Below are 26,396 nucleotides of genomic sequence, written 5' to 3' on the forward strand. Positions count from 1 at the left end.
CTCTTTTAGTTCTGATGAACTAAAGCAGATCGCGTTCACACCGAAATGAGTTCCTGGGGGTGGATTAGGCAAATGAAGCCGCTGACGTCACTTCTTCTGCTTTGGGTTTACTGGCAGGCCGCAAACAACTTCACGGTGAGTACAGTAGGTGGCGGTATGCACCTTACAGTTGCAATCCGCCAAAAAAACGAGAGAAGAAGAAGAAGACAAACCTCCCGCGTATACCGCCACGCCCACCTGCTGTATATGGCGTCTGTTTACCTTCCGACCTCAGACATGAGCTTCGTCTGAGTTATTTAAAGGAGAGGTGTCATGGCTATTTCCACTGATCATAATTCCATTGTTGAGGGATACTAAAATAGATTTATACTGTGCATTTTTCCAAACTCACATTGATTTCTCAAACAGCATCTCTGTAAAGTATGTGTAGCAGTATTCACTCTCTCCACTAAACGACTCGTTGCAGCTCTTGCCCCCCCCTCCCTGTGAGCCCAGTGTGCTCCGATTGGTCAGCTCGGCCACTCTGTTCTGATTAGTCAACCACCAGAGAGGCTCCGCCCATGTCTAACAGTGCTTTTTTCGGCTCGCTCTGACTCTGAGCGGAACATCAGTCTTATGGCGTCAGTACAGCCGTATATTTTATATGCTAACTAACCGAACTGTACAACTGTTGTTATAGAAGAGTAAGTTCTTTTTGCCTGTAATAAACTACTACTGTTTGATGAGAAATCAAATCATGGTTTGCTATATATCAGGGCTTCTCAAACTCCGGACCAAGGTCCGGATCCGGACCGAACTGCAAATCAATCCGGACCGAACCCTGTGTCCCATTATAAAAAAATATATATATATATAAAAAAATAAAAATAAAAAAAAAAATAATTCTGATTCTGATAAATTAATGTACATCATTGTGTACGCGCGTCTTGTGTCTGACGCATTGCGAGAATGAACGTGCATATATATGTACTTGTGTGCACGAGCGTGACATGCATTGCAGACCGCAAGTTAACCGCAAGTTTACCTTGACTTTCTAATGCTTCTAATGCCTTTTTTGCCGAGGTTCAAGGCATTGGCTACAGACAAACAGTGCCATTTCTCCCACTAGTTCAAGCCATCATACTGTATGTATGTATTGAATGTGTGTGTGTATATTACAGGGGCGCCGTTTGCCGACCCAAAAGAAGGTAGATTAAGAAGGTCCACAGCAACGACAACATGAAACATCCTTTAATTTACTGCAACGACATGTCGGGAAAACCCCTCAAGGGGGCCCCATGCATAGAGCGCCGTAAGAATTTCAGTTTTGTTGCTCCGCTCCGGGGGGGGGGGGGGGGGGGGGGGGGGGGGGTGACTTTACCGATCCGGACCAGGGACCTTGTATAAAGTTCACAAGTGGACCTTTAATAAAAAAGTTTGAGTACCCCTGCTATATATGAATGATATGTTATAGGAGCAAATAATTCAGGGAAGAAAGGCTACTAAGTATTTTCATCAAACTTTATTTTTAGAAATGTACAAAATGAACATGTGTAAATATACATATTTACACTGTATATCATCCATTCCTCCCCTTATAGGCGTTTTCGGCATCTTGCCTATCGCAGCTTTGTAAACTGGTGCTGGGGCTTTTTAGGACGAGGCATCAGAGTGGGTCATCCCGTGTGTGTGTTGTCCGCCAGATACGCCAGGAGTTTCCTGATCTGGCTGGACGAAATCAAAACTACATTAACTCCTAAGATGTTCCCTTACTATAATTAATTAAAATATTGAACTCACAACACTGGTAATTACAAACTTAACCATTTCTCTTTCTTGCTTTAGAGGCCTTACGAATAATGGACGTCCACTCTCGGGAGATGTACATTAGTGGTGCGGTTACCCTAAGTGACAGACTTAAAGTATCTGAAAATAGTGCCTCATAATGCGGCTCACAGACCCCCAAAGGACGGCCTAGAGACCTCCAAGAGGTGTCCCTGAAATGGGGACTTAGTTTATTTCACACTTCCAGGAGAGACAACGGGAAAATCACCTCTCTTTGGCGGCTCACAGACCCCCAAAGGACGGCCTAGAGACCTCCAAGAGGTGTCCCTGAAATGGGGACTTAGTTTATCTCACACTTCCAGGAGAGACAACGGGAAAATCATCTCTCTTTGGCGGCTCACAGACCCCCAAAGAACGGACTAGAGACCTCCAGCATGTCTCCATAACAGTGGCACCTCCATAACCTTGCACACCGTGAGTCCCCGGGCCCCCGCAGTTAAGCACTCCCCCACGAACTAAACCCAGGTATTCACACCCACCAGAACCTCGTGCCCCTGGTGACCCTAAAGGGGGGTGGATTTTGTGGTGCTTTTATGTCCGCCCATCAGCATCCATATTCGTCCTTCTTCACGGGACCACCACCCCTTCTGTGGAGGGTATTCTCATACCCCTGGTAACCTTAATGCTGCCCGCCCCTCAGCATCCAAATTCGGCCTTCTTATTGGCACCACCACCCCCCTTCTGGGCTGGAGGTTCAAACACTTTAACTTTTTTTCACCCTCCTCTGGCTTACACCTCCTCCGCCAACACTTGAGCGCTCATCACAGGGTTCAGCACCAAGGAGAGTGCCTCCCCGGTGCTGATGGAAAGTGGCACTTTATCTGCCCCTGGGAACCTTCAAGGTTATATTTAATATTTATTTAATTATAACAATGTTTTTATTTTAACAAAAACAGTATACACGGTATAAATATTCACAATGTTTAGCGGGGGCCCGGGGACCATATTAGGGGTCTAATTCGTATGGTGCACCAGGGCAAACAGGTTGAGTCCACGGCCCCTGCCCCCTCCTCAGGAGTGTCAACCGGCCCCAGTCCCGACTTCATTGGCCTCTTTCCCTCCCGCTTCCGCTTCCGCTGCTGCTGCCGCTCCAATGACCCATCAGGTTGCTCGTGCTCTGAAGAAGAGGTATCGTTGGGGTCTTGCCTGCTGCTCTCAGCCCCGGAGCCCTCTTCGGAGGTATCCCCATCTGACAGCGGTAGACATCCTTCTGATGCTGATGCAGCTGCTGCCGCAACCGATGAGTGTGGTTTCACTTGTCTCACACACACCCAGGGGGAAAAGATAACACATTTACCCAGGAATAAGTGTGCAAAACATGTGTACATTAGTGTTTAAAGTCGGGGGAACTGTTTTAATTCAGGACCAGGGTGAAAAGATAACACATTTACCCAGGAATAAGTGTCTGAATCATGGGTACATTAGTGTTTAAAGTCGTGGGAAATGTTTTAATTCAGGAGGTTTTAAGTGTGGCTTCACTTGTAGCACACACCCAGGGGGAAAAGATAACATATTTACCCAGGAATAAGTGTTGCAAACGTGGGCAAAAGTGGTGTAGATAGAGACAGAGTGTACCGAGAGAGCAGGCTGTGCAACACCTGACTTTTGAAGGCAGGAATAAGTGTTTGAAAGGCGGGGAAAAGTTGTTTGAAATAGTCTGATACCTCCAGGGTGCATCACCGCACTTTACAAGCCAGGGAAGGTGCCTGAATCCTGGGTATACATTTTGTAAATAGTCTGATACATCCAGGATGCATCACCGCACTTTACAAGCCAGGGAAGGTGCCTGAATCCTGGGTATACATTTTGTAACAACAACAGACTGGCAAAAGATCTCCAACAACAGACTGGTAGAAGATCTCCAACATCAGACTGTTAGAAGATCTCCAACAACAGACTGGTAGAAGATCTACAACATCAGACTGGTAGAAGATCTCCAACAACAGACTGGTAGAAGATCTCCAACAACAGACTGGTAGCAGATCTCCAACAACAGACTGGTAGAAGATCTCCAACAACAGACTGGTAGAAGATCTCCAACAACAGACTGGTAGAAGATCTCCAACAACAGACTGGTAGCAGATCTCCAACAACAGACTGGTAGCAGATCTACAACATCAGACTGGTAGAAGATCTCCAACAACAGACTGGCAAAAGATCTCCAACAACAGACTGGTAGCAGATCTCCAACAACAGACTGGTATAAGATCTCCAACATCAGACTGTTAGAAGATCTCCAACAACAGACTGGTAGAAGATCTCCAACAACAGACTGGCAAAAGATCTCCAACAACAGACTGGTAGAAGATCTCCAACAACAGACTGGCAAAAGATCTCCAACAACAGACTGGTAGCAGATCACCAACAACAGACTGGTAGAAGATCTCCAACAACAGACTGTTAGCAGATCTCCAACAACAGACTGGTAGAACATCTCCAACAACAGACTGGTAGCCGATCTCCAACATCTTGCTGCAGCGATCCCGTAGGATTCTAGTACCTAAGTGTCAGTGTGGCAGTCGTGCAATCTTAAATGTCTCTCTGGATCTGAGTTCCTGGCTGGTTCTGGTCCTCCACAGTCCTCTCCATCAGCTTCTGTTTCCATCTGTTCAGCTGAGATGCTGGCTGGAGGTTCTGCCTCTCTGTTCTCTTCAGTCTGAGTTTGATGAAGCTGTGAGGACTGACGACCAACGGCTTTTGAGCTGATAGCTCTGTGTGAATCTTTTTTCACAAACACTGCAGCTGAATGGTTTCTCTCCGGTGTGGTTTGTCATGTGTCGTTGTAAAGTTGCTTTCAGGGCAAAAGCTTTCTCACAGACTGAACAGCTGAAGCGTTTCTCTCCTGTGTGGACTATCATGTGTTCCTTTAAATATCCTCTCTGTGCAAAAGATTTCTTACAGACTGAGCAACTGAATAGTTTCTCTGCTGTGTGGATTCTCATGTGTCGTTGTAAAGGTTCTTTCAGGGCAAAAGCTTTCTCACAGACTGTGCAGCTAAATGGTTTCTCTCCTGTGTGTATTCTCAAATGTCTATGGAAACTTGTTCTCGTTGGAAAGGATTTTTTACAGACTGAGCAGCTGAATGGTTTCTCTCCTGTATGGATTTTCATATGTTCCTTTAAATGTCCCCTCTGTTTAAAAGACTTATCACAGACTGAGCAGCTGAATGGTTTCTCTCCTGCACTACGTCTTGAATCACTGACAGGGTCTTGTTTATTTTTCTGAGAGTTTGAACGTGGTTCTCTGGGCTCCTTCGAATCTCCAATGTCTTCAGTGTCAGGTTCAGAAGAGTCTCCAGGGTCGTCCTCAGTCTCTGGTTGTAAATGTCTCTCTGGATCTGAGTTCCTGGCTGGTTCTGGTCCTCCACAGTCCTCTCCATCAGCTTCTGTTTCTACATCTTCTGTTTGAAGAGGCTGTGAGGACTTACCCTCACATTCATGGTATTTCAGCGTAAATTGCGAAGGGAACATTCTGTTACAATATCTGCAGCATAATTTCGGCCTTTTGTGGACTTCCATATGTTTAGTCAGAGATCTTCTCCATGCAAATTCTTTACCACAAAGTGAGCAACTAAACTGGGTTTGTCTCGTGTGGATCCTCATGTGTTGTACTAAAGCCTCGCTGTCACTGAAACCTGAGTTACACACAGAGCAGCAGAAAGGTTTCTCCCCAAACTGACCAGGCATGTGAGAACTTTCAAGATTGGAAAAAGCGATACCACAAAGTGAGCCATCATTCGGTTTCAGACTTTTCTGAAATCTGCTGGTAACCGGCAGCTGGTGCTTTCGGTCTATTACTGTTCCACACAGAGCTGTCGAACAGTGGGTTAGAAGTGTGACAATGAGAGGGCTCGCCGACACACTCGTGGTTCAAGAGCTGCGAATCCAGCAGGAAACTTTTCTCACAGACTGCACAACTGGGTGGTTTCTCCTCTGTGTGGACACATATGTGCCTGGTCAGATTTCCTTCTGTTGCAAACCATTTACCACAACATGAGCAACTGAATGGTTTCTCTCTTGTGGGAGATGTTTTGTGCGTCAGCTGACTGTCCTCATATTGATCTTTACGCTCTGAGGGACTGAATGGATTCTCGCTGATGGAAACGTCCTCAGTTTCCAAATGGTTTGGACCTGAATGAGGTTGCCTGGTCTGTGTGGAAAAACAAACACCATCACCAGTCCTGGGATCTGTTTGAACCTGGTCATCAGAGCAGCTGACTGGTGTCTTACTGGTCATATATCCTTTACTTATAGATACTTTTTTATTTCTTCGATAAGTGAACCCAGACTGATGCTGCCTGGTATCTTTCCAAAACTCAATGTCAACATTGTCATCAGGTTCTAGAGATGGTTCGCCACCTTTATCAGTCTCTGGTTGTAAATGTCTCTCTGGATCTGAGTTCCTGGCTGGTTCTGGTCCTCCACATTCCTCTCCATCAGCTTCTGTTTCCATATGTTCATGTTGTCTTTGATGAAGCTGTGAGGACTGACGACCAACACACTTATGATTTGTGACCGAACGACTCCAAGTAAATCTTAAGTCACAAACACTGCAGCTGAATGGTTTCTCTCGTGTGTGGACTCTCATGTGTAATTTTAAATTTCCTCTCTGTGCAAAAGATTTCATACAAATTGAGCAGCTGAATGGTTTCTCTCCTGTGTGGATTCTCATGTGTCTGTTTAAAAATCCTCTTACTGCAAAAGATTTCATACAAATTGAGCAGCTGAATGTTTTATTTTCTGTGTGGATTCTCATGTGTACTTTTAAACTTCCTCTCTGTGCAAAAGATTTCATACAAATTGAGCAGCTGAATGTTTTATTTTCTGTGTGGATTCTCATGTGTACTTTTAAACTTCCTCTCTGTGCAAAAGATTTCATACAAATTGAGCAGCCAAATGGTTTCTCTCCTGTGTGGATTCTCATGTGTTCCTTTAAACTTCCTCCCTGTTTAAAAGATTTCATACAAATCGAGCAGCTGAATGGTTTCTCTCCTGTGTGGATTCTCATGTGTCTCTTTAAATTTCCTCTCTGTTTAAAAGATTTCTTACAAATTGAGCAGATGAATGTTTTCTCTCCTGCACTACGTGTTGAATCACTGACAGAGTCTTGTTTATTTCTCTGAGACTTTGAACCTGGTTCTCTGGTCTCCTTCCAATCAGCACTGTCTTCAGTGTCTTCAGAAGAGTCTCCAGGGTTGTCCTCAGTCTCTGGTGGTAAATGTCTCTCTGGATCTGAGTTCCTGGCTTGTTCTGGTCCTCCACAGTCCTCTCCATCAGCTTCTGTTTCCAGGTGTTCAGTTTGTCTTTGATGAAGCTGAGAGGACTGAGGTTTCTCTTCATCATCTTCACTCTTCACAGGGACAGGAGTGAATGTGGACTTGTTGTTATCAGCCTCCTCCAGCCCTTGAAGCTGCTCTCCCTCCTGACTGCTCCAGAGTTCCTCCTGTTCCTCTTTAATGTGTGGGGGGGGATCTGGGTCCTCCTGGTCCAGACTGGAGCTCCACTCCTGCTGCTCAGGGGGAACCTCTTCTTTAACCACCACCAGCTGCTGGACGTCTGCAGGAAACAGGAAACACACACAGAGACGTTACAGAGAACAGCTGTTGTGTTCATTACATCACTGCTCAAAGCCCCGTTTTGAACCCCTTGTTTGTATATTCCTAATTAATATCATAAATACCTATGGCTAATATCTTTTTACATTTATGCACCAACAACTATCGCAGAGAAAGGTATTCGTGTCCATTTTGATTAAATCCCTAAAAGTATGTGACCTCCTAGAATTTAACAAAAACTAATTGAGTCAGGAGTTAAAACACTTTGTTTTAATCGGTGAAACACGATAAGAAGTGCTGCTCCAGCGTTAACTTATAAAAATCCTTCAAACATTTGTATTTTCTATTCACAAGTTTTAACTTCTGATGTGAACCATGCCTCGCAAAAAAAAGATATCGGAAGACCTACGAGGAAGACATTTAGATTTCACCAAAAGTTAGGGATGCACCGATAGGAGTACGAGTACATGAGGACAGCATCGGCCTGATACCCGTTAATGGGATCGGTATCGTTGCATCCCTAATAAAACACAGAGGGTTACAAATTAATATCAAAGAGTTGAGATATTGATGAAGATGCAGGTTATGTATAATGGGTTACAGGGTTAACCCTTGGTTGTGCAGCCTGATGGCTACAGGCACAAAAGATTGTCCGAGAAGCTTAGTGCTGTGCCGAGGTTGCTCTCAAAGTGCACCAGATTGATGCTTTGAACTTCAACATTTAAAAAAACAATCTTCCCAGGGGGGGCATGTCCCCAGACCCCCCTAGAGGAGGTGAGGTCCACCCCCCACTTAAATCATGTTCACATGGATAGGATACTAAATACATTTTCATGCGTGTGCGTGCATGAAAATGTATTGTAAGTGCATATATTCTTGCCTGGTTTGGTTCTTGGTGGGTTAATGTTCATAATGCAAAGCCGCGAGGTGCGGCCGCACCAGGCGACGCTCCCTCACCTTGCATAATGAACAATGTAACGCCCAGTTGATGCAGGGCCAATGTATGCAGTGTTCTTTATATTATAGTCGTTATATAGATTTCATTGTGTGCCTTCCTGTATATTGTTCATGTGTGATTGTTTATAATAGTTCATTACTTAATTGTAATAACCTGTCATTCCTCTCTCCTCTACATCAGTGTACCCTCGGTTACGGCTCCTCCAGAGAGACTCCTCTCTCCTCTCTCCTCTCTCCTCTCTCCTCTCTCCTCTCTCCTCTCTCCTCCAAATCAGTGTATCCTCGGTTACAGCTCCTCCAGAAGGAGCCTCCTCTCTCCTCTCTCCTCTCTCCTCTCTCTCCTCTCTCCTCTCTCCTCTCTCCTCTCATCCTCTCTCCGTCTCTCCTCTCTCCTCTCTATCCGTCTCACCCTCCTCTCTCCTCTCTCTCCTCTCTTCCTCGTCATCCTCTAAATCAAGTGTATCCTCGGTTACGGCTCCTCCAGACAGCCTCCTTGATAATCGATCCTCGACGAGCCTTTAGAGAAATTTGTTTTCCTTCGAGACGGCGCGCCGACATCCGTTTCCGGGTCTTTGCCGGAGGACCTGGGACGCGAAAATTATAGAAATGACAGATGGCTCATTTCCGAGGTCTCGCGCGCGTCTGCGTGACGCCGGGATGACCGGACCAGCCCTCCCCGACAGGAGCGCACGGACCGAGGGCCCGCTCGTCACTGCGCGCACTTTCTGTTTAATTAGGGTCTGAGACCTAGGTCGCGCGAAGACCCTATTGAAATCGGTCGCGCAGCGACCGATAAACCTTTGACCCCCGCAACATATGTGAAAACTCACCAAATTGTGCACGCGCGTCAGAAGTGGTGCAACTTCAGATGTGTAATTGGTTCCGGAACTTTGCGTCTCAAATTGCGTAGGCCACACCCACTTCCGTTTTTAATGTAAACTCCCCCCACTTTAACTTTCACGTAAACTAACGAAACTCGCTACACATATCTAGGGTGCGGAGACAAACCAAAAAGCCTCTTGGAGGTGTATAAAATAACGTACAGGAAGCCGGCCATTTTGAATTTGGCGTCGGAAAAACGCGATTTATCGCGTTTTTCGTCCTCCGCACGAAATCTATCTTCTCCCAGGGACTTTATCCGTACGACTCGAAATTCGTCGGGTAGCGTCTCGAGACATGGGCAATTCAAAGTTATCACGGAACTTTTTTTCTTTCGCACGGCGTAGCCGTGATTTGGCGCCAAAGTTCGCATTCGCTCGATGCTAGGCGATCCCTCGCCATGGAACACGATGATGTCATAACACCAACTGACATACTCAGAACGCCACCAAACTTCACGTGATGGTTAACACTGCGGCCTTGAACAGCTCTACGTCAAATGTGATGTTACTTAATATGGCGTTACCATGGCAACGCATCCCTCGCCATAAAACACGGTGTCGCTGTAACTCCAATGGACACGGTCCCATCGTCCCCCAATCTTTACTTTTATATCACCGGTCCATGCCTCAACAGCTCTACGCGAAATCTGAGATCTCACCGTATGCCGTTTCCATGGCAATGCATCCCACGCCGTAAAACACGATGTTGTCTTAATTCAATGGAAAACCTTCCAAACTGCACCAGACTTCAGATGACAGTTAATGGTCCGGCCCTCAACAGCACTATGCCAATTATGGGATGTCATCATATGCCGTTTCCATGGCAACGCATTCCTCGCCATAAAACACGATGTCGCTGTAAATCCAATCGACACGGTCCCATCGTCCCACAATCTTCACTTTTATATCACTGGTCCATGCCTCAACAGCTCTAGGTGAAATCTGAGATCTCATCGTATGCCGTTTCCATGGCAACGAATCACTCGCCGTAAAACACGACGTTGTCTTAAGTCAATGGAAAACCTTCCAAACTGCACCAGACTTCAGATGACAGTTAATGGTCCATGACTCAACAGCTCTACGCAAAATATGAGATCTCACCGTATGCCGTTTCCATGGCAACGCATCCCACGCCGTAAAACACGATGTTGTCTTAATTCAATGGAAAATGCTCCAAACTGCACCAGACTTCAGATGACAGTTAATGGTCCGGCCCTCAACACATTCATATGACAAAAGTGAGTTTTCCTCAAAAGCTGTTGCCATGGCAACGAATCCCTCGCCATAAAACACGATGTTGTCTTAATTCAATGGAAAAGGTTCAAAACGGCACCAGACTTCAGATGACAGTTAATGGTCCGGCCCTCAACAGCTCTACGTGAAATCTGAGATCTCACCGTATGCCGTTTCCATGGCAACGCATTCCTCGCCATAAACCACGGTGTCGCTGTAAATCCAATCGACGTGGTCCCATCGTCCCCCAATCTTCACTTTTATATCACTGGTCCATGACTCAACAGCTCTACGTCAAATCTGAGATCTCACCGTATGCCGTTTCCATGGCAATGCATCCCACGCCGTAAAACACGATGTTGTCTTAATTCAATGGAAAACCTTCCAAACTGCACCAGACTTCAGATGACAGTTAATGGTCCGGCCCTCAACAGCACTATGCCAATTATGGGATGTCATCATATGCCGTTTCCATGGCAACGCATCACTCACCATAAAACACGATGTTGTCTTAATTCAATGGAAAAGCTTCCAAACGGCACCAGACTTCAGATGACAGTTAATGGTCCGGCCCTCAACAGCTCTACGTGAAATCTGAGATCTCACCGTATGCCGTTTCCATGGCAACGAATCCCTCACCAAAAAACACGAAGTTGTCTTAATTCAATGGAAAATGGTCCAAACTGCACCAGACTTCAGATCATGGCTACTAGTCCGGCCCTGAACACATCTAAGCGTATTATGGGGTGTCATCAAATGCCGTTGCCATGGCAGTAGATCACTCGCCATCAAACACAATGTTTACTGTATGATACTGCTGTAACTCCCATTTACGTTGTCCGATCGGCCTGAAACTTCCCACGTTTGCCAACGGCCGAGTCCGGAAAACTCCTGCATGATACCTCGACATGCGGACAACAGCCTGCGGAGCGTCGAAGACCCGCTCAACGCTGCTTGCAGCTTTAATTATTATTGTTATTATTATTATCTATTATTTATCTTTATATTACAGATTCCACACCCAATTACTATTGCATGTTCAATTCACTACCCTGGAGAGCCAATAAAGTTATTAAAGTTAGAACAGCCTGTTCTTCCTCGCAGACAGTCACCGTCACCTTCTCACAGAGGACAGGACTAGCTGCAGCACCACCCGTATATTTTCGCACGCCGTGTTCTCAACCCGGCTCTGGGGGCCGGAAAACTGGCTGCCCATTCACTCTCCTATCCTGCATGGGGTTCAGTTTCGGCATGTGTTTATGTGTGGGTACAAATAAAAGTTATTTCCGTTGGGGATAAATAAGAGTATATGTTGTATCTTCAACAAACTTGGTACAGTGAAGGTAAAGAGTAATGAAAAGAATAAAGACTATAACTAAAAAAGTAGAGAAACAGGAGAACTGCTTAAACAGCCAGCCACTCACGGTGGCGTCAACACGTTGTACATGATAGGCTAAGGGACGGGACATCGCTAAGTGGTCGACCAATCACAACAGAGCCGGCCAGCTAACCAATCAGAGCAGACTGGGCTCTGGTTTCAGACAGAGGGTGAAAAGAGGCAGTATGAGAAAAATAAAGATATTTTTCAACCTTAAAGCATGGAGACATGTCCCAGTGAAGACAACATACTAATACCAACCTGAACATGAACAGAATATGTCATCTGTGTTGTTGTCCTCAGTCTCTGGTTGTAAATGTCTCTCTGGATCTGAGTTCCTGGCTGGTTCTGGTCCTCCACAGTCCTCTCCATCAGCTTCTGTTTCCAGGTGTTCAGTTTGTCTTTGATGAAGCTGAGAGGACTGAGGTTTCTCTTCATCATCTTCACTCTTCACAGGGACAGGAGTGAATGTGGACTTGGTGATATCAGCCTCCTCCAGCCCTTGAAGCTGCTCTCCCTCCTGACTGATCCAGAGTTCCTCCTGCTCCTCTTTAATGTGTGGGGGGGGCTCTGGGTCCTCCTGGTCCAGACTGGAGCTCCACTCCTGCTGCTCAGGTGGAACCTCTTCTTTAACCACCACCAGCTGCTGGACGTCTGCAGGAAACAGGAAACACATATTCAGAGAAACTGTAGAGTATTAGAATTTAAAATCTAACCACGAGTAACACTTCATTAACTTTGCAGCCCTTATCCATTCCTTATTTTAAATGCTTGCCTATTGATTTGCTAAGTCCCGCCCACTCTGTGTTTCTGTTGGCTCGATTGTCTGTCAATTACACCTTTTTTCCAGATGCTCTGGAGAGCTTCAGGACAACAGGTGAGTTAGTACTGTATCTGATCTAAATCATAGTAACATTGCTTAGTTTGGACAGGGAGAGCGTGGGGGGCGAAGTTTCTACTTTTCTGTTTGCAGATATGAGTTTCTACATGTAGGTTTGAGTCATTCATGCTAATGTTAGTTAGCAGGGTTAGCTCTGTATGTACTGGCTGCATGAGATGTTGGTCTGTTTTTAGTGATTGTTTTAGACAGTTGGAGGGGGCTCCTATTAAGGCACTGCTAGCTGTACCCTTCATTCAACACTTAGACAATAGGCAGGAGTTGTACTGTTGAGGAACCGGTGACCTACGTTTGCATGGCATAACTACACCGTAGTTGTGTATATGATATGACAATATCACCAAGGGGGGTCCTGTGTGGGTGGCAGCTCCTTCCCCAGCAGACCCAGTCCTCCAGAATTGTCCTAATCACAGAGTAAATGAGAAAAATTAAAATTAAATTGATCTAATTATACACAGGGTGGCAAAATTATGATTGCAAAATGTAACTCAGCATTACAGACAAAACAATATTTAAAATGACGTACTGTTTTAGTTTAAAAAAGAAAAGAGAAGTGACAGTCACAGCTAGCATCCCTTTGACAGCACTCCAAAAACTTAAATCAAGCAAAAGTCTTCTGTCCATTTCTGATGGTCTTATTATTATGGGATAAGGATACATATTTCCTGGATTATTCGAACCACGCTCCGAAGCCTCGGCGCAGTACTTAAAGGTAGGGTAGGTAAGAATGGAGAAACCAGAAAGAAATCTGCCCCTTCCTTCAGACTTCCTCAGAGAGCCCCTCCTCCAACACAAACGAACGCGCACATGACCAATGAATTACCTACCCCACCTTTAACATCACTATAGATTATGTTCCAAACCACATCAAGCATTATTTCTGAAACAGTATGGAGCTCAAACGCTTTCTCTCTTGCGGGTTTAGCACAAGGTGAGTTCCTTTAATATCCACACATACTCCCTCCAGTACAGCGTTAGCTCTCAGTGTTAGCGATGCTTGCTAATGTAATCAGACCATATTACTCCCAAAACACGTTGCGCATTATTCTGATACAGCGATGTTTCTGATAGGTTGGGGCGGAACGTTATTCAGTGTTTACCACTAGAACAGTGCCATTGTATTTATTAGTATTGTCACGATACCAACATTTTTGTTCCGATACCAAGTCAAGAATTGCGATTTCTTAAAAAAGGGGAAACTGTCTTAAATGTAATTATTGTGCTTTATTTCAAACCTGGAAAAATGTTTCAGTCATAACACAAACCTTTGAACAATGAGAATAATAAATACAATTAATTAAAGCAATGGCATTCAAGGTAAAATGACAAGTGCTATGATATTAGGGTCATGCCGAGTCAGATCGCTATCTCCTTAAGAGAGAGAGAGAGGGGTGTGGCGTGTGTGTGTGTGTGTGTGTGTGTGTGTGTGTGTGTGTGTGTGTGTGTGTGTCAGAGTTCCCGTTAGCCGGTAATTACCGGACTATGACCGGTAAAATATGCTGAAGACCGGCAAATCTAAATCTCTCCGGTCAAAATAATTTCCCTTTAGCGCAATACCGCATCAGTTGCGCCACTTATGTGACAGACGAGAAGAGTACGTGACAGACGAGAAGAGTACGTGACAGACGAGAAGAGTACGTGACAGACGAGAAGAGTCCGTGACAGACGAGAAGAGTCCGTGACAGACGAGAAGAGTACGTGACAGACGAGAAGAGTACGTGACAGACGAGAAGAGTACGTGACAGACGAGAAGAGTACGTGACAGACGAGAAGAGTCCGTGACAGACGAGAAGAGTACGTGACAGACGAGAAGAGTACGTGACAGACGAGAAGAGTACGTGACAGACGAGAAGAGTCCGTGACAGACAAGAAGAGTACGTGACAGACAAGAAGAGTACGTGATAGACAAGAATAATCAATTCTAATGTCTAACACGTGGAGAAAGAGATGGGTTGATTGTGCGTTGATCTGTTGGTAATGCCTCGGGGTTCCGGTGGGCATGTAAACAAATGCATAATGCTGCGCTATACTTTGTGGCCTCACCCGGTTGCATAGCAACGCTTATTGTTTAGGTGTCTTTTAATAAGCAGGTAGTCATATCATTAGCTAGAACTAGCTAGATCTGATCGATATGGACATAAACGCGAGTAAAGTCTAATCTGACGGGAGAGAGAGATCGGCTGCTGCTGATCACCTGCAGCGGTGAGCAGAGCAACACACACTTCAGGTTAGAATATCACGTAGCTATTTTATTGACCTCTCAAACTACCTAAACTAGTTATAGATATGTTTAGTTTTACTGTCGGGTCACTCATTACTGGATCCGCGAGCTGCATGATACTGATGGGCTGTCAGGAGAAGGAGAGAGCGCTCCGTTTATTATGCCCGTGTTTTTGTAAGTTACTGAACACTTTTGAATAATGTAGTTAATCTACTATAATTAGTTTGTTTAATGTCGAATCATATCAATTTGTTTTAAAGCTCAATAAATAACAAAGAAGACCTTTGACCGGCACTTTTCTACTTTTGTCCGGAAGATTTAAACTTTAACGGACATGTTGACCGGCAAAGAAATATTCTAATGGGAACTCTGGTGTGTGTGTGTATGTGTATGTGTATGTGTATGTGTATGTGTATGTGTATGTGTATGTGTATGTGTGTGTGTGTGTGTGTGTGTGTGTGTGTGTGTTTTGAGGCGAACGAAGCAGCAGCAAAATAGGTCTGTCGAGTGTCTTCAAAGTTAGATCTGTAAGAAAGACTTCGGAGTTGATTTCAATATTAAATAGTAAACGGCAGCACGTGCAACTTCACTAACGTCACGTGTTTATCCGTATTATTTAAATGCAACATGTTAATGCCCCTGGGTTTGACGTTAGGTATTAAAGGGGACCTATCATGCAAAATGCACTTTTGTACGTCTTTTCTACATGAATATGTGTCCCCGGTGTTCCAGGGAACTCACCAAGTGTCAGAAAACACAACCCTCTCTATTTTCCTCCATACCCAAATCTCTAAAAAAGGGGCTGCAACGGATCTGATAAAAACTGATCCAGATTTGAACACTTTACTGACGTCGAAATTTCTCGCTACGAAGTACGCCGGGCTCGGTAGATTTCCAAGTATGCTGGACATTGGAACAGTACTTCGGCGGCACTCGATGACGTAGTATGCTTGAAATAGTGGCTCTGCAGCAGCTTTACTCGCGATTGAGAAACACCCTGTATGAGCCAGCCAAGGCGGAATATTACTGCCAAAAGTCGCGTGACTTTTGGCAGTAATATTCCGCCGTGAGAAGAAAAAGGTTTGTAGTTGTAAAAAAAAGTTGTGTACTTGTAAAACCTATGCTGAATTTGTCTCTGAAACATGATTTATTAGAACAATGTTATGTGTTTGTTTGATAGATACGTTTTTTCTTTGCAAAACTAAATGCATTAGTTTGTAGATGGTGTTTTGTATTTGCAAACCACATTGTGTTGAGGCATTTGTAAAACCTGTTTAGTTTGTTTGTGGAGTTATGGCAGGAAATTAGCTCCATACTCGCCTACATGAGATGTTGAAATCTCGCGGGACAAAGACGCCCGCAGCCTTGAGAGCGAGGCGCGGCGAAGCCGCGCCGTTTCTCTCCACGGGCTGCAGAAGCGAAATGCTTGATGGGAAACGACTCGCTGGTATATCGAGCTGAGCGCTCATTGGTGGGTTTTACCCTGTGCTGGAGATGAAACTCTCCAATTGGCTCGGCAAAAGTTTGTTGTTGTTTTGTGTCAGTTTTACGTCGCCACTTACATTCACATTTTTCATCATTGTTCCACAATGTTTATCATCATTAAATGAATATCTATATATTTTATACTATACTTGCACTGCTTACCGTTTTCATACTTTATATATCTTAGCATATTCATACACACTGCTCATACTGCTCACAGGCTACTGTGTATATCTCGTGTATTCATACCCCTCACTGTTTATTCATCATTCAACTCATTCTATATTTTATTCTGTAGATTGTGTACATTACTTTTCACTTTACTGCTTGTTGCACTCCTGGTTAGAAGCTAAACTGCATTTCGTTGTCTCAGTACCTGTAATCTGTGCCATAACAATAAAGTTGAATCTAATCTTGAGCAGGAACAAATGTATTTACTTCGTACATATCTGACATTAACGATTAAACACATTTGTGCATTCTTTATAAATGCAAACTGGTCAAGACCACTGACGGAAGTAGTTTTGAAAAGTAATAAGTGGTTCTGTCTTTGTAATGTAGGATTCAACCCCCCTTGTATTGATTTGTTTTAAAATGAACAGACACTTGAGTCATTCATTTGTAGTGATATAATAATTATGGGATTTCTATTGCATCCACTTCATCTGCAACAAAGAACGCCAACGCAATTTCCGCCATTGCAAACAGAGTCAAGCCGACTCCGACCTTTCCGACGAGCTTTTTGAGACCTCCCCCGGCTGCAATCGGCTATTCTCGTCAACTTTCGAGGCGAGACGCAGCTCATCTCAAACAAGCCTAATGTTTTTTTTTATGATTGGCCGACGTGACGTGACCAGTATGCGTGCGCAGCCAGAGAGTTGATTGAAGTGCACCTTCCTACCAGACATGAATGTCGACGTCTCCGGTATAACAATAAACGTTGAATATAGCACGTCGTAGTCTGGAGTATTGATTGTAAATACAGTACGAGAACAAAACACCCAATACTCACAATTACCAGTTATTAAAGTAAATTAAACCCAATACTCACAATTATCAGTTATTAAAGTAAATTAAACCCGATACTCACATTTATCAGTTACTCCTCACGTGCTGCTTTCTCTCTGAGACCGACCGACATTTTCTTTGTTTGCTTGTCACTGGCGCGCATTGCATCCTGGGATACGGTGGGCTACGAGGAAGAGGACTCTTCGGGAAAAGAAGAAGGCCGCTCTCCAACCCGCCCCTCCCCCCTCTCTTCTGTCTGTCGCAGAATCAGAAGTCCTTTATTGGTCCCACAGAGGGACATTAACATGGGTACAGCAACAGTGGAGATAGATGCTGCTCCCAGACCGTAGCGGAGGAATACAGGGGAGGACTCTCTGCAGTCTTCCCGGACTGAAGCACCAGGCTTCGGCTTCAATAACCCACTCTGAAATGAGGCAGACAGGCAGGCTGTTCCTTGGGAGGCCGCTGTGTTTCCTCAGGACTTTGTTGCTAACTGGAGACAGACTGATCACTGCTGCTACTCCCGCTCTCTTCCGGACACACACTACGCTCGCTCACTCTCGCTCTACACATGCACGCGCCACATGCACGCGCCACACCTCCCTCTCTCTCTTAAAGGGATAGGCGACCCCACTCTGCATCACCCTGCTATTATAAGATAGATAGATAGATAGATGGATAGATGGATAGATGGATGGATTGATGGATAGATAGAAAGATAGATAGATGGATAGATAGATAGATAGATAGATAGATAGATAGATAGATAGATAGATAGATTGATTGATTGATTGATTGATAGATAGATAGATTGATTGATAGATTGATTGATAGATAGATAGATAGATAGATAGATAGATAGATAGATAGATAGAGGCTGTTCAGTAGAGCTGATGTTACTCTAGCTATCCTGAAGGTGGCAGCAGAGGAGGATATATATTGTTTTAATCTCTCTAAATATTTATACAAATAGAAATAAAGCAATGAAGTCATTAAATAAATAAAATAACAAATAAAATGATGTTGTTTCACATGGAAGTTGGTCACCAAGAAGAAAGGACAAAGGGAAAATGCCATTTGAGGGGAGGGCTCACCAACTATTTGATATTTAAAATAATATTTGTAATCCTCTTTTCATACAACTTTATTTATATTTTGAGGACAAGTTTATCCAGCAAAACAAGTGCATGTATTATTTACATGTTGGATTGTTTATTTCTAGTCTTTTCATTTCTCTAATGTACAATGTCTTGTCTTTTTATGCTGCCACGCAAACATTCCCCTAATTGGGATGAATAAAGTACTTCTTATCTCATCTTATGTGATCTTAGTAACACGCAGGCCCGTTCCTCTTTGACTGCTATTCGGTGCTTTTATTAACATGTATTGTAGTTTTAGAGGTGAAGGTGCTGCTATTTGGATGTTGCTATTTGCTTGTAGATGTGTCTTTACAACTGTTGATGTGTTGTTTGTAATGGTGGTGCATGTTGTTCTCTCTTCTGAGGCTGAACATATGCAGGGTTGGGAGGGTTACTTTGTAAATGTAATCAGTTACTGATTACTGAATACATGGCTCTGAAAGTAATCCGAATACAGTTACAGTTACGTGTCTTAAAAAAGTAACATAATCAGATTACTTTTAGATTACTTTTGGATTACTTTCTTTTTCCATCATGCAGCTTGGGATGTGAGGAGTGAGGGACACGGCTTAGAACGGGCGTGTCGCCTTCTGTCCTGCCAGTGTTGGCAGGACATGAATTAAAATGTCGAACTCGGACTTCATTTTAAGGACATGTCGGCCAGGGGTGTGGAGCTATATTTGTTTAAGCACCGGATTGGCAAAACAGGAGAGTGTGTGCACCAGTCTGCCTTGATCTATGAATTCATGTCTGCGACTCTCACAGTATCTGCTGCCCACAGCTGGTTTATAAAACCTCCTTCACTTCATGAAATGGCTGCAGCACCAGGAGGCAGCGGGAGGGTTAACTCAGCCTCTGAGAAGAGGAGCGCGCACCGCCTTCACTGTGCTTACCTTCAGAAAGAATCATTAGAAAGGCTAAAGAGCGACCCCAGGCTTCGTGTGATTCTGTTTATTTGTACCTTACTTTGACCATCCGTTCGCTGTTATTGATCATTGTGGAGAGCAGGCAGACGTTTTGTTTTGTATTATAGCAGCTATCGGATGGAATCAATACATGGGCTGCACAGGTTGTCATGTCCGACTATCACAAGTAGAATCATAATGACAAATACGCCGGTAAAATGTGCCTGTAGAAAACGGCTTATGCCACAATAGGATAGCAACAAGTTGTCAAGATAGTCAGTTTAGCTTCGGTTGCTATGCTAACATCACCCATTTTATACCAGAGACACTTTCATAACAGCGTTGTGATGCCAAACAGCGGGCAGCACTGCAGCTTTCGGTAAATGCCGCTGAACACATTAATAAACAATGAACCACGGCACTCTGGAGAAAAGTATAAGGGTCGATAAGTAGTTATGTAATTTAATCTGGCTTCGTATGATTAAAGCAACACGATCATCGACCCGACGCCGTTGGGGAGAAAATCAGCGACGTAAACGGTGACGTCATGACGCAGCAGCGGCAGCACCAGTCGGGCTCTGAGCGGTGTGAACAAAACGGGGACTGAAAATAAAAAACGGTTCCGAACCAGAAAAGCTCTAGCACGGAGCTAGGACGGGAACCGCGTTGGTGTGAAAGGGGCACTAGAGTAGGTGATGGCACAACACAGGGAGAGTTACAGGGATTTAAAAGACAACTAAGAGTGGTAAAAAGGATCTGGGGCCTATTTCTGTTGTTGGACACAAGATTTGAAATAAAATGTGTTTTTGCACATTTATGCTCCCCAACGCCGAGTTATTTTAAGTCGAGGCTAAAAACACTACTTTTTACAGCTGCTTACCCAGAAGTCTTTTAACTTGTTTTAACACTTACCGTATTTACAAGGTTGTTTTTAAACTATTCTGTATCTCTTTTATGCATGTATTTTATGAATCTGTTATTCCACTATGTTTTATTCATTTTATTGTGTTCTTTTCTGCTGTGTTATTGTTGGTAAAACACTGAATGTACTCCTCCAACATGAGAGTAACATGATAACAAAGGTATCCCAACTGTAGCTGTGTGCATGACAGGATGTATGATTACCTAGAAGAGCATCAGGACTGTTTGAGGCATATGATAGCTATGTGATTAACATGATGATTCAGCCTCTATGGAGATAGACATATGACAAGCATGCTCATTTCTGACGTGGAGCTAATCTGAAGTAAACATTGAATACTGCTTTCTATTCCTCCATCTTGTGACTGTGTAACTCCCTCTCTTGGATATCAGCATGTGAAGGACACTGTTCAGGAACTAGTTGATGCTCTGTATGTGATGACTACTTCCATTCTGGAGAGGATCACAAATACATGGATCCTGAGATTGAAGATCAAGCTGGTGACGAGTGATTATTAACATTTGTAAGTATTCAGAAAAAGTCATATTTTTTAAATTTGAGAAAAATTCAGATTTTTGAGGAAAAATTCAGATTTTTGAGGAAAATTTCAGATATTTTAGGAAAAAAACAACATCTTGAGAAAAGGTCAGAATCTAGATAGAAAGTCAGAATTTTTGAGATTTTAAGAAAAAATCCGAATTTTGAGATTTTGAAAAAAATCCGAATTTTGAGAAAAAAGTCCACATTTTGAGTTTTGAGAAAAAAATTCAGAATTTTGAGAAAAAAATCAGAATTTGAGAAAAAGTCAGATTTTTTCAGAAAAAAACCAACATTTTCAGAAAAAACTGAGTATTTTGTACATGACAGGATGTATGATTACCGACAAGAACCTGTATTCCTCCATCTTGTGACTGTGTAACTCCCTCTCTTGGATATCAGCATGTGAAGGACACTGTTCAGGAACTAGTTGATGCTCTGTATGTGATGACTCCTTCCATTCTGGAGAGGATCACAAATACATGGATCCTGAGATTGAAGATCAAGCTGGTGACGAGTGATTATTAACATTTGTAAGTATTCAGAAAAAGTCCGAATCTTTTAGATTTTTGAGAACTCAGAATATTTGAGAAAAAGTCCGAATATTTGAGAAAAAGTCCGAATTTTGAGATTTTTGGAAAAATACCAACAAATTCTCTTTTTTTATTTTGACTTCCATTCTTGAGAGGATAATAAATACATGGATCCTGAGATTGAAGCTCAAGCAGGTGACCAGTGATATTTTTCTAACACTTATTATTAAGTGTTAATGATGATGTAAAGCACTTTGAATTGCCTCTGTGTCTGAAAATGTGCTATATAAATAAACGTACCTTACCTCTTTGAAGCGTCTTTGAGCACCTGATAAAGCGCTTGATAAATAATATGTATTATTATTATTTATTTATTTTTAACAATGTTTGTATTAATATTTTATACAAAGAAAACACATATATACAGTGTACAGTTCCACACATACAGAAGTGCACTTCTCAAGGTCAAATTACACTGAGGTACAGGTGCAAACAAAAACACAAATACAAAATAGAAAACACACTACCCTTCATACAAAGACACATCTTACATACATTTCAAAATTGAATGACATTTCCAGCCACTTTGGTTCAATTCAAGGCAGTTTCATGGAACATAGTCTGAACTCAAAATAATCATATTATGAGGTTTACACTCGTCAGTATTCAATCATCCTCACCATCTGCTAGCTCCATACCTTCCACAAACAGATTCAATGGTTTCAAGAATCATGTCAAAAAAGTCTTGTTTTTTTTTTAGTATATATGTTATTCTGTCCAGAGGAAAAGTTGTTCACATTTGCCGGACCCAATATGTGACGCTTGGTCTGCTGGTCTTTTTCCAAAATAATGCAATCGATTTTTTTTGCATGCAAAAGACATATCTATGATTATTTGCATTTTCACAAACAATGAAATAGAGTCCCCCTTTCCTCCATATATGTTATACATAGATCTGGAATGTTACTATTATATTTATGTAATTTGGCTGGTGTGATATATGTTCTCATTATCCATCTATATTGTAACATTTTTAACCTTGTGTTGACTGATTGGGATTGAGCCTTCTTGCATATTGATTCCCAGTCCTTTGAGGAGATCTCTGTTCCCAGATCTATACTCCATGCATTTTGTTTATCTTCTGAGTTCTCTCGTGAATTGGACATTATTCAATTGTATAGCTCTGATGTAGCACTTTTGCTTAGGCTATCCTTAGTCTTAATTTATTCCAATTCCATCTGGTCCTGCTTTCATGCCGTCAATAGCGATTCTTATTTCTTCCTCATTAAGATCTGCCTCTAGCATCTCTGCAAACTCCTTAGAAATAGATGGAATATTCAGCCTGTCAATAAATGTTTTTTGGGTCTGGGGGTCATATTTGACTTGGGATTGATACAGATTTTCATAATATTTCCTAAATTCCCTGTTTATTTCCGTAGGGTCTATTCTCGTGTCATCGTTATTGTTAATAATGGAAGTGATGTTCTTCCTTGTTTCAAGCTGTTTGATCTGCCACGCTAAAAGTTTGTAAGGTTTTCCCCCATGCTCGTAGAATGTTTGGTTGAGCCTAAGCATACTGGATGCTGCCCTGGCTGCCGATCATTTATTATATTCGGCTAAGAGCAATAGTTCTTTTTCTACTTCAGGGTTTTTTTCTCCTAAATACCTCGTCTTGAAGAGTTTTAATTTTGGACTCTAGCTTCTGTCTTTTCTGGCGTAACTCTCTGGATTCGGATGAAGTATAACTAATTATGTCCTCTCAAAAAGCCTTGAAGGCATCCCACTTGATACATGCCGTGTGTAGTATTATCCCTGAAATAATTATCTATCTCTGTCCCCACATATTTAATGAATTCTTCATTTTGTAGCTGGGTGGATCTCTAAAAAGGTTCTCGTCCATACCATACAACATATTCCATGGTCTGATATGAATATACTGCCATAGTAACAGTCCTGTATTTTTTAACATAACATTGCAGAGATTAAAAAGTCATCTATCCGCGAATATGTCTGAAAAGTACTTGAGTGAGACGAGTAAGTAATATCGTTAGGTGTCAGGTGTCTCCAGATGTCTAACAAATGTAACTCTTGAATGAAATGTTGAATAGTTGTTGTACTTCTAGTGTGAGTTTGATCAACACCTGTAGATCGGTCTCTGGTTGGATCTAGTGTACAGTTCCAGTCCCCTGCAATTATATTCTCCTGGGAGAGATGCAAGTGTAAGAAATACATTTGTAAGAAAGCCAGGCTCATCTGTATTGGGGCCGTACATGTTAACCACATTCAAGGTAACTGAGAGCAGTGATCCCTGGATAACCAAATATCTACCAAATGTATCCTTAATTACATTAGAAACTTGAAAGGGCACTGATTTGTGGATAAGAGTCATGACTCCCCTTGCTTGTGATGTAAATGACGATGCATCAATGCTCCCCAGGTTGCTTCACTAGCGGCCTTCAGCTCGTCTGCATTGTTGGCTCTCCAAATTCTGACTATTATCTCAAAATGTCTAACTTTTTTCTGCAAATCTCACAATTACTTTTTTCTCCCAATTCTGACTTTTACTAAAATGCAGAATTTTTCAGAAAAGTTCCAAAACTCTGACTTTTAAGAAAACCTCAGAATTTAACTTAAAAAAAAGTTTGACTTTTTTTCTCAAAATCCTCACTTTCAGAAAAATCTCATAATTCTGACTTTTTTCTGCAAATCTCATATTACATTTTCCCCCAGATTCCCAATTTTTCTCTCCAAAATCTGACTTTTTTTCTGAAAAATGTCAGATGATAGAAAGGCAACAGTAACTCAAATAACCACTTCTTACAGCCAAGTTATGCAGAAGACCATTTCTGCTGCGACATTCAGGCGGTAGGGTCAGAAGACATGAGAGCATGGATCCATCCTGCCTTGTATCAACGGTTCAAGCTGGAGGTGGTGGTGTAACGGTGGGGGGGATATTTTCTTGGCATACTTTGGGCCGCTTACGATCATCATTTAAAAGCCACAGCCTACCTGAGTGTTGTTTCTGACCATGTCCATCCAAGCTCCCCCTAGAGGCGAGAGGCCTCCAATCATCCCATTTTTTATTTGTCTTATTATTTTGGTGGGGATTGAAAATTGAGTGTGTGTACAAATCAAGTTATACCTACTTAATTATTTTGCGAATACAAATATTATTGATTTGTTTGCTGAATGGTTGTATCATGCCACGTGACACACAGTTCATCCTCCCTCTCTCTCTCTTCCTCCCTCTGCCTCTTCTTCTGGCTGCTGTCCATATATCTGTTGTTGTTGTAAAAAGTTCTTACATGAAGCCTTTTTCTAGTGTTTACATCCTGATTGCTGAGTCAACAGTAAAGCAGTTTTGGTGTTTATGGTCATAAGGCATGTGTATTTGTTGATTGGTTCATGTGTGTAGCATTTTTAATGGCAGTGTTTTGAAAATGGCAAACAAGTGAATATGTCAGATTTCTGTGTCTTACTTAGAGAACCGTGTGCAGTGTTTTGCAAAAAGTGCCAAGTTGAATTGCACATTTGGTGCAGAGCTGAGAATGTGTTTAGAGTTTGGGAGATTTGAGCTGAGGTTTTTCTCTTTGAGGGTGAGATTAAATCATTTTGCTTCATGTGAGATTTTAGTTTGTTAGCAACTGAAAAAAACTGTAATTGTGTTTTAGGGGAACGATATGTAAGGAAATATGTCAAATAATAGGGTATGAGGTTTCTAAAAGTAGTTTGGTACTCTATTTATGTAAATTCACTGAGGAAATTATTGCAAGTGACAGATAGTTGATCAAAATTATGCTAATATCCAGCAAGAAAGCTTTCACTAGGACATCTGGGGTGAGGACGCACCACCAACGAAAAACCAATGGGCAACAATCATGGAAGAAATCTTTTTGATGGAACAACTGATTCATAAATTGAGATTACAAGAAACTAAACAGAAAGTGGGAACATTGGACTCAAAACAAAGACATTTGACTGGAACAATAGCTAACAGATACATGTATCTTCAAGACTATAATAACATGAAGACATATCTCTAGTCTTTTATTTATTTCTTTGTTTGTTGTTGCCTTGCTGGCCTTTCGTTGCATGATTATTATGTTGTTTGTAAAGAGCATGTTAATGCCATGTATATTGGGACAATTAAGATATACATTTAAACATATATATTTTACATTGTGAGTTTAAATCCAGTTATCCAACGAGAAGCCACATCAAAGAAGAGTGCACTGGCAACAACAGACTGGCAGAAGATCTCCAACATCAGACTGGTAGAAGATCACCAACAACAGACTGGTAGAAGATCTCCAACAACAGACTGGTAGAAGATCTCCAACAACAGACTGGTAGAAGATCTCCAACAACAGACTGGTAGAAGATCTCCAACAACAGACTGGTAGCAGATCTCCAACAACAGACTGGTAGAAGATCACCAACAACAGACTGGTAGAAGATCTCCAACAACAGACTGGTAGCAGATCTCCAACAACAGACTGGTAGAAGATCACCAACAACAGACTGGTAGAAGATCTCCAACAACAGACTGGTAGCAGATCTCCAACAACAGACTGGTAGAAGATCTCCAACAACAGACTGGTAGAAGATCTCCAACAACAGACTGGTAGCAGATCTCCAACAACAGACTGATAGAAGATCTCCAACAACAGACTGATAGAAGATCTCCAACAACAGACTGGTAGCAGATCTCCAACAACAGACTTGTAGCAGATCTCCAACAACAGACTGGTAGAAAGATCTCCAACAACAGACTGATAGAAGATCTCCAACATCAGACTGGTAGAAGATCTCCAACAACAGACTGGTAGAAGATCTCCAACAACAGACTGGTAGAAGATCTCCAACAACAGACTGGTAGAAGATCTCCAACAACAGACTGGTAGGGGATCTCCAACAACAG

General features: G+C 42.6%; 1 protein-coding gene across 1 annotated transcript; it reads right to left on the reverse strand.

Annotated features, from left to right (window-relative positions):
• Positions 1-5,861: 5,861 nt before the first annotated feature.
• On the reverse strand, positions 5,862-17,921 carry LOC117486615 (involucrin-like). The gene is made up of 5 exons (XM_034135119.1): positions 17,522-17,921; positions 13,015-13,128; positions 12,089-12,481; positions 6,965-7,379; positions 5,862-5,973 (listed from the first exon to the last, which is right to left on the reverse strand). Exons 2-5 carry the CDS (start codon positions 13,025-13,027, stop codon positions 5,862-5,864), a joined length of 933 nt encoding a protein of 310 aa, XP_033991010.1. The 5' UTR covers positions 13,028-13,128; positions 17,522-17,921.
• Between the last annotated feature and the right edge of the window lie 8,475 nt (positions 17,922-26,396).

Source organism: Trematomus bernacchii, unplaced genomic scaffold, assembly GCF_902827165.1.
Source record: "Trematomus bernacchii unplaced genomic scaffold, fTreBer1.1, whole genome shotgun sequence".
In the NCBI taxonomy this organism is placed as follows: domain Eukaryota; kingdom Metazoa; phylum Chordata; class Actinopteri; order Perciformes; family Nototheniidae; genus Trematomus; species Trematomus bernacchii.

Coding starts and splice junctions, on each gene's coding strand:
- LOC117486615 (XM_034135119.1), bottom strand. Junction 7,380..12,088: donor CATATTCTGTTCATGTTCAG/GTTGGTATTAGT, acceptor TGTTTCCTGCAG/ACGTCCAGCAGCTGGTGGTG. Junction 5,974..6,964: donor GCTGATTGGAAGGAGACCAG/AGAACCAGGTTC, acceptor TTTTCCACACAG/ACCAGGCAACCTCATTCAGG.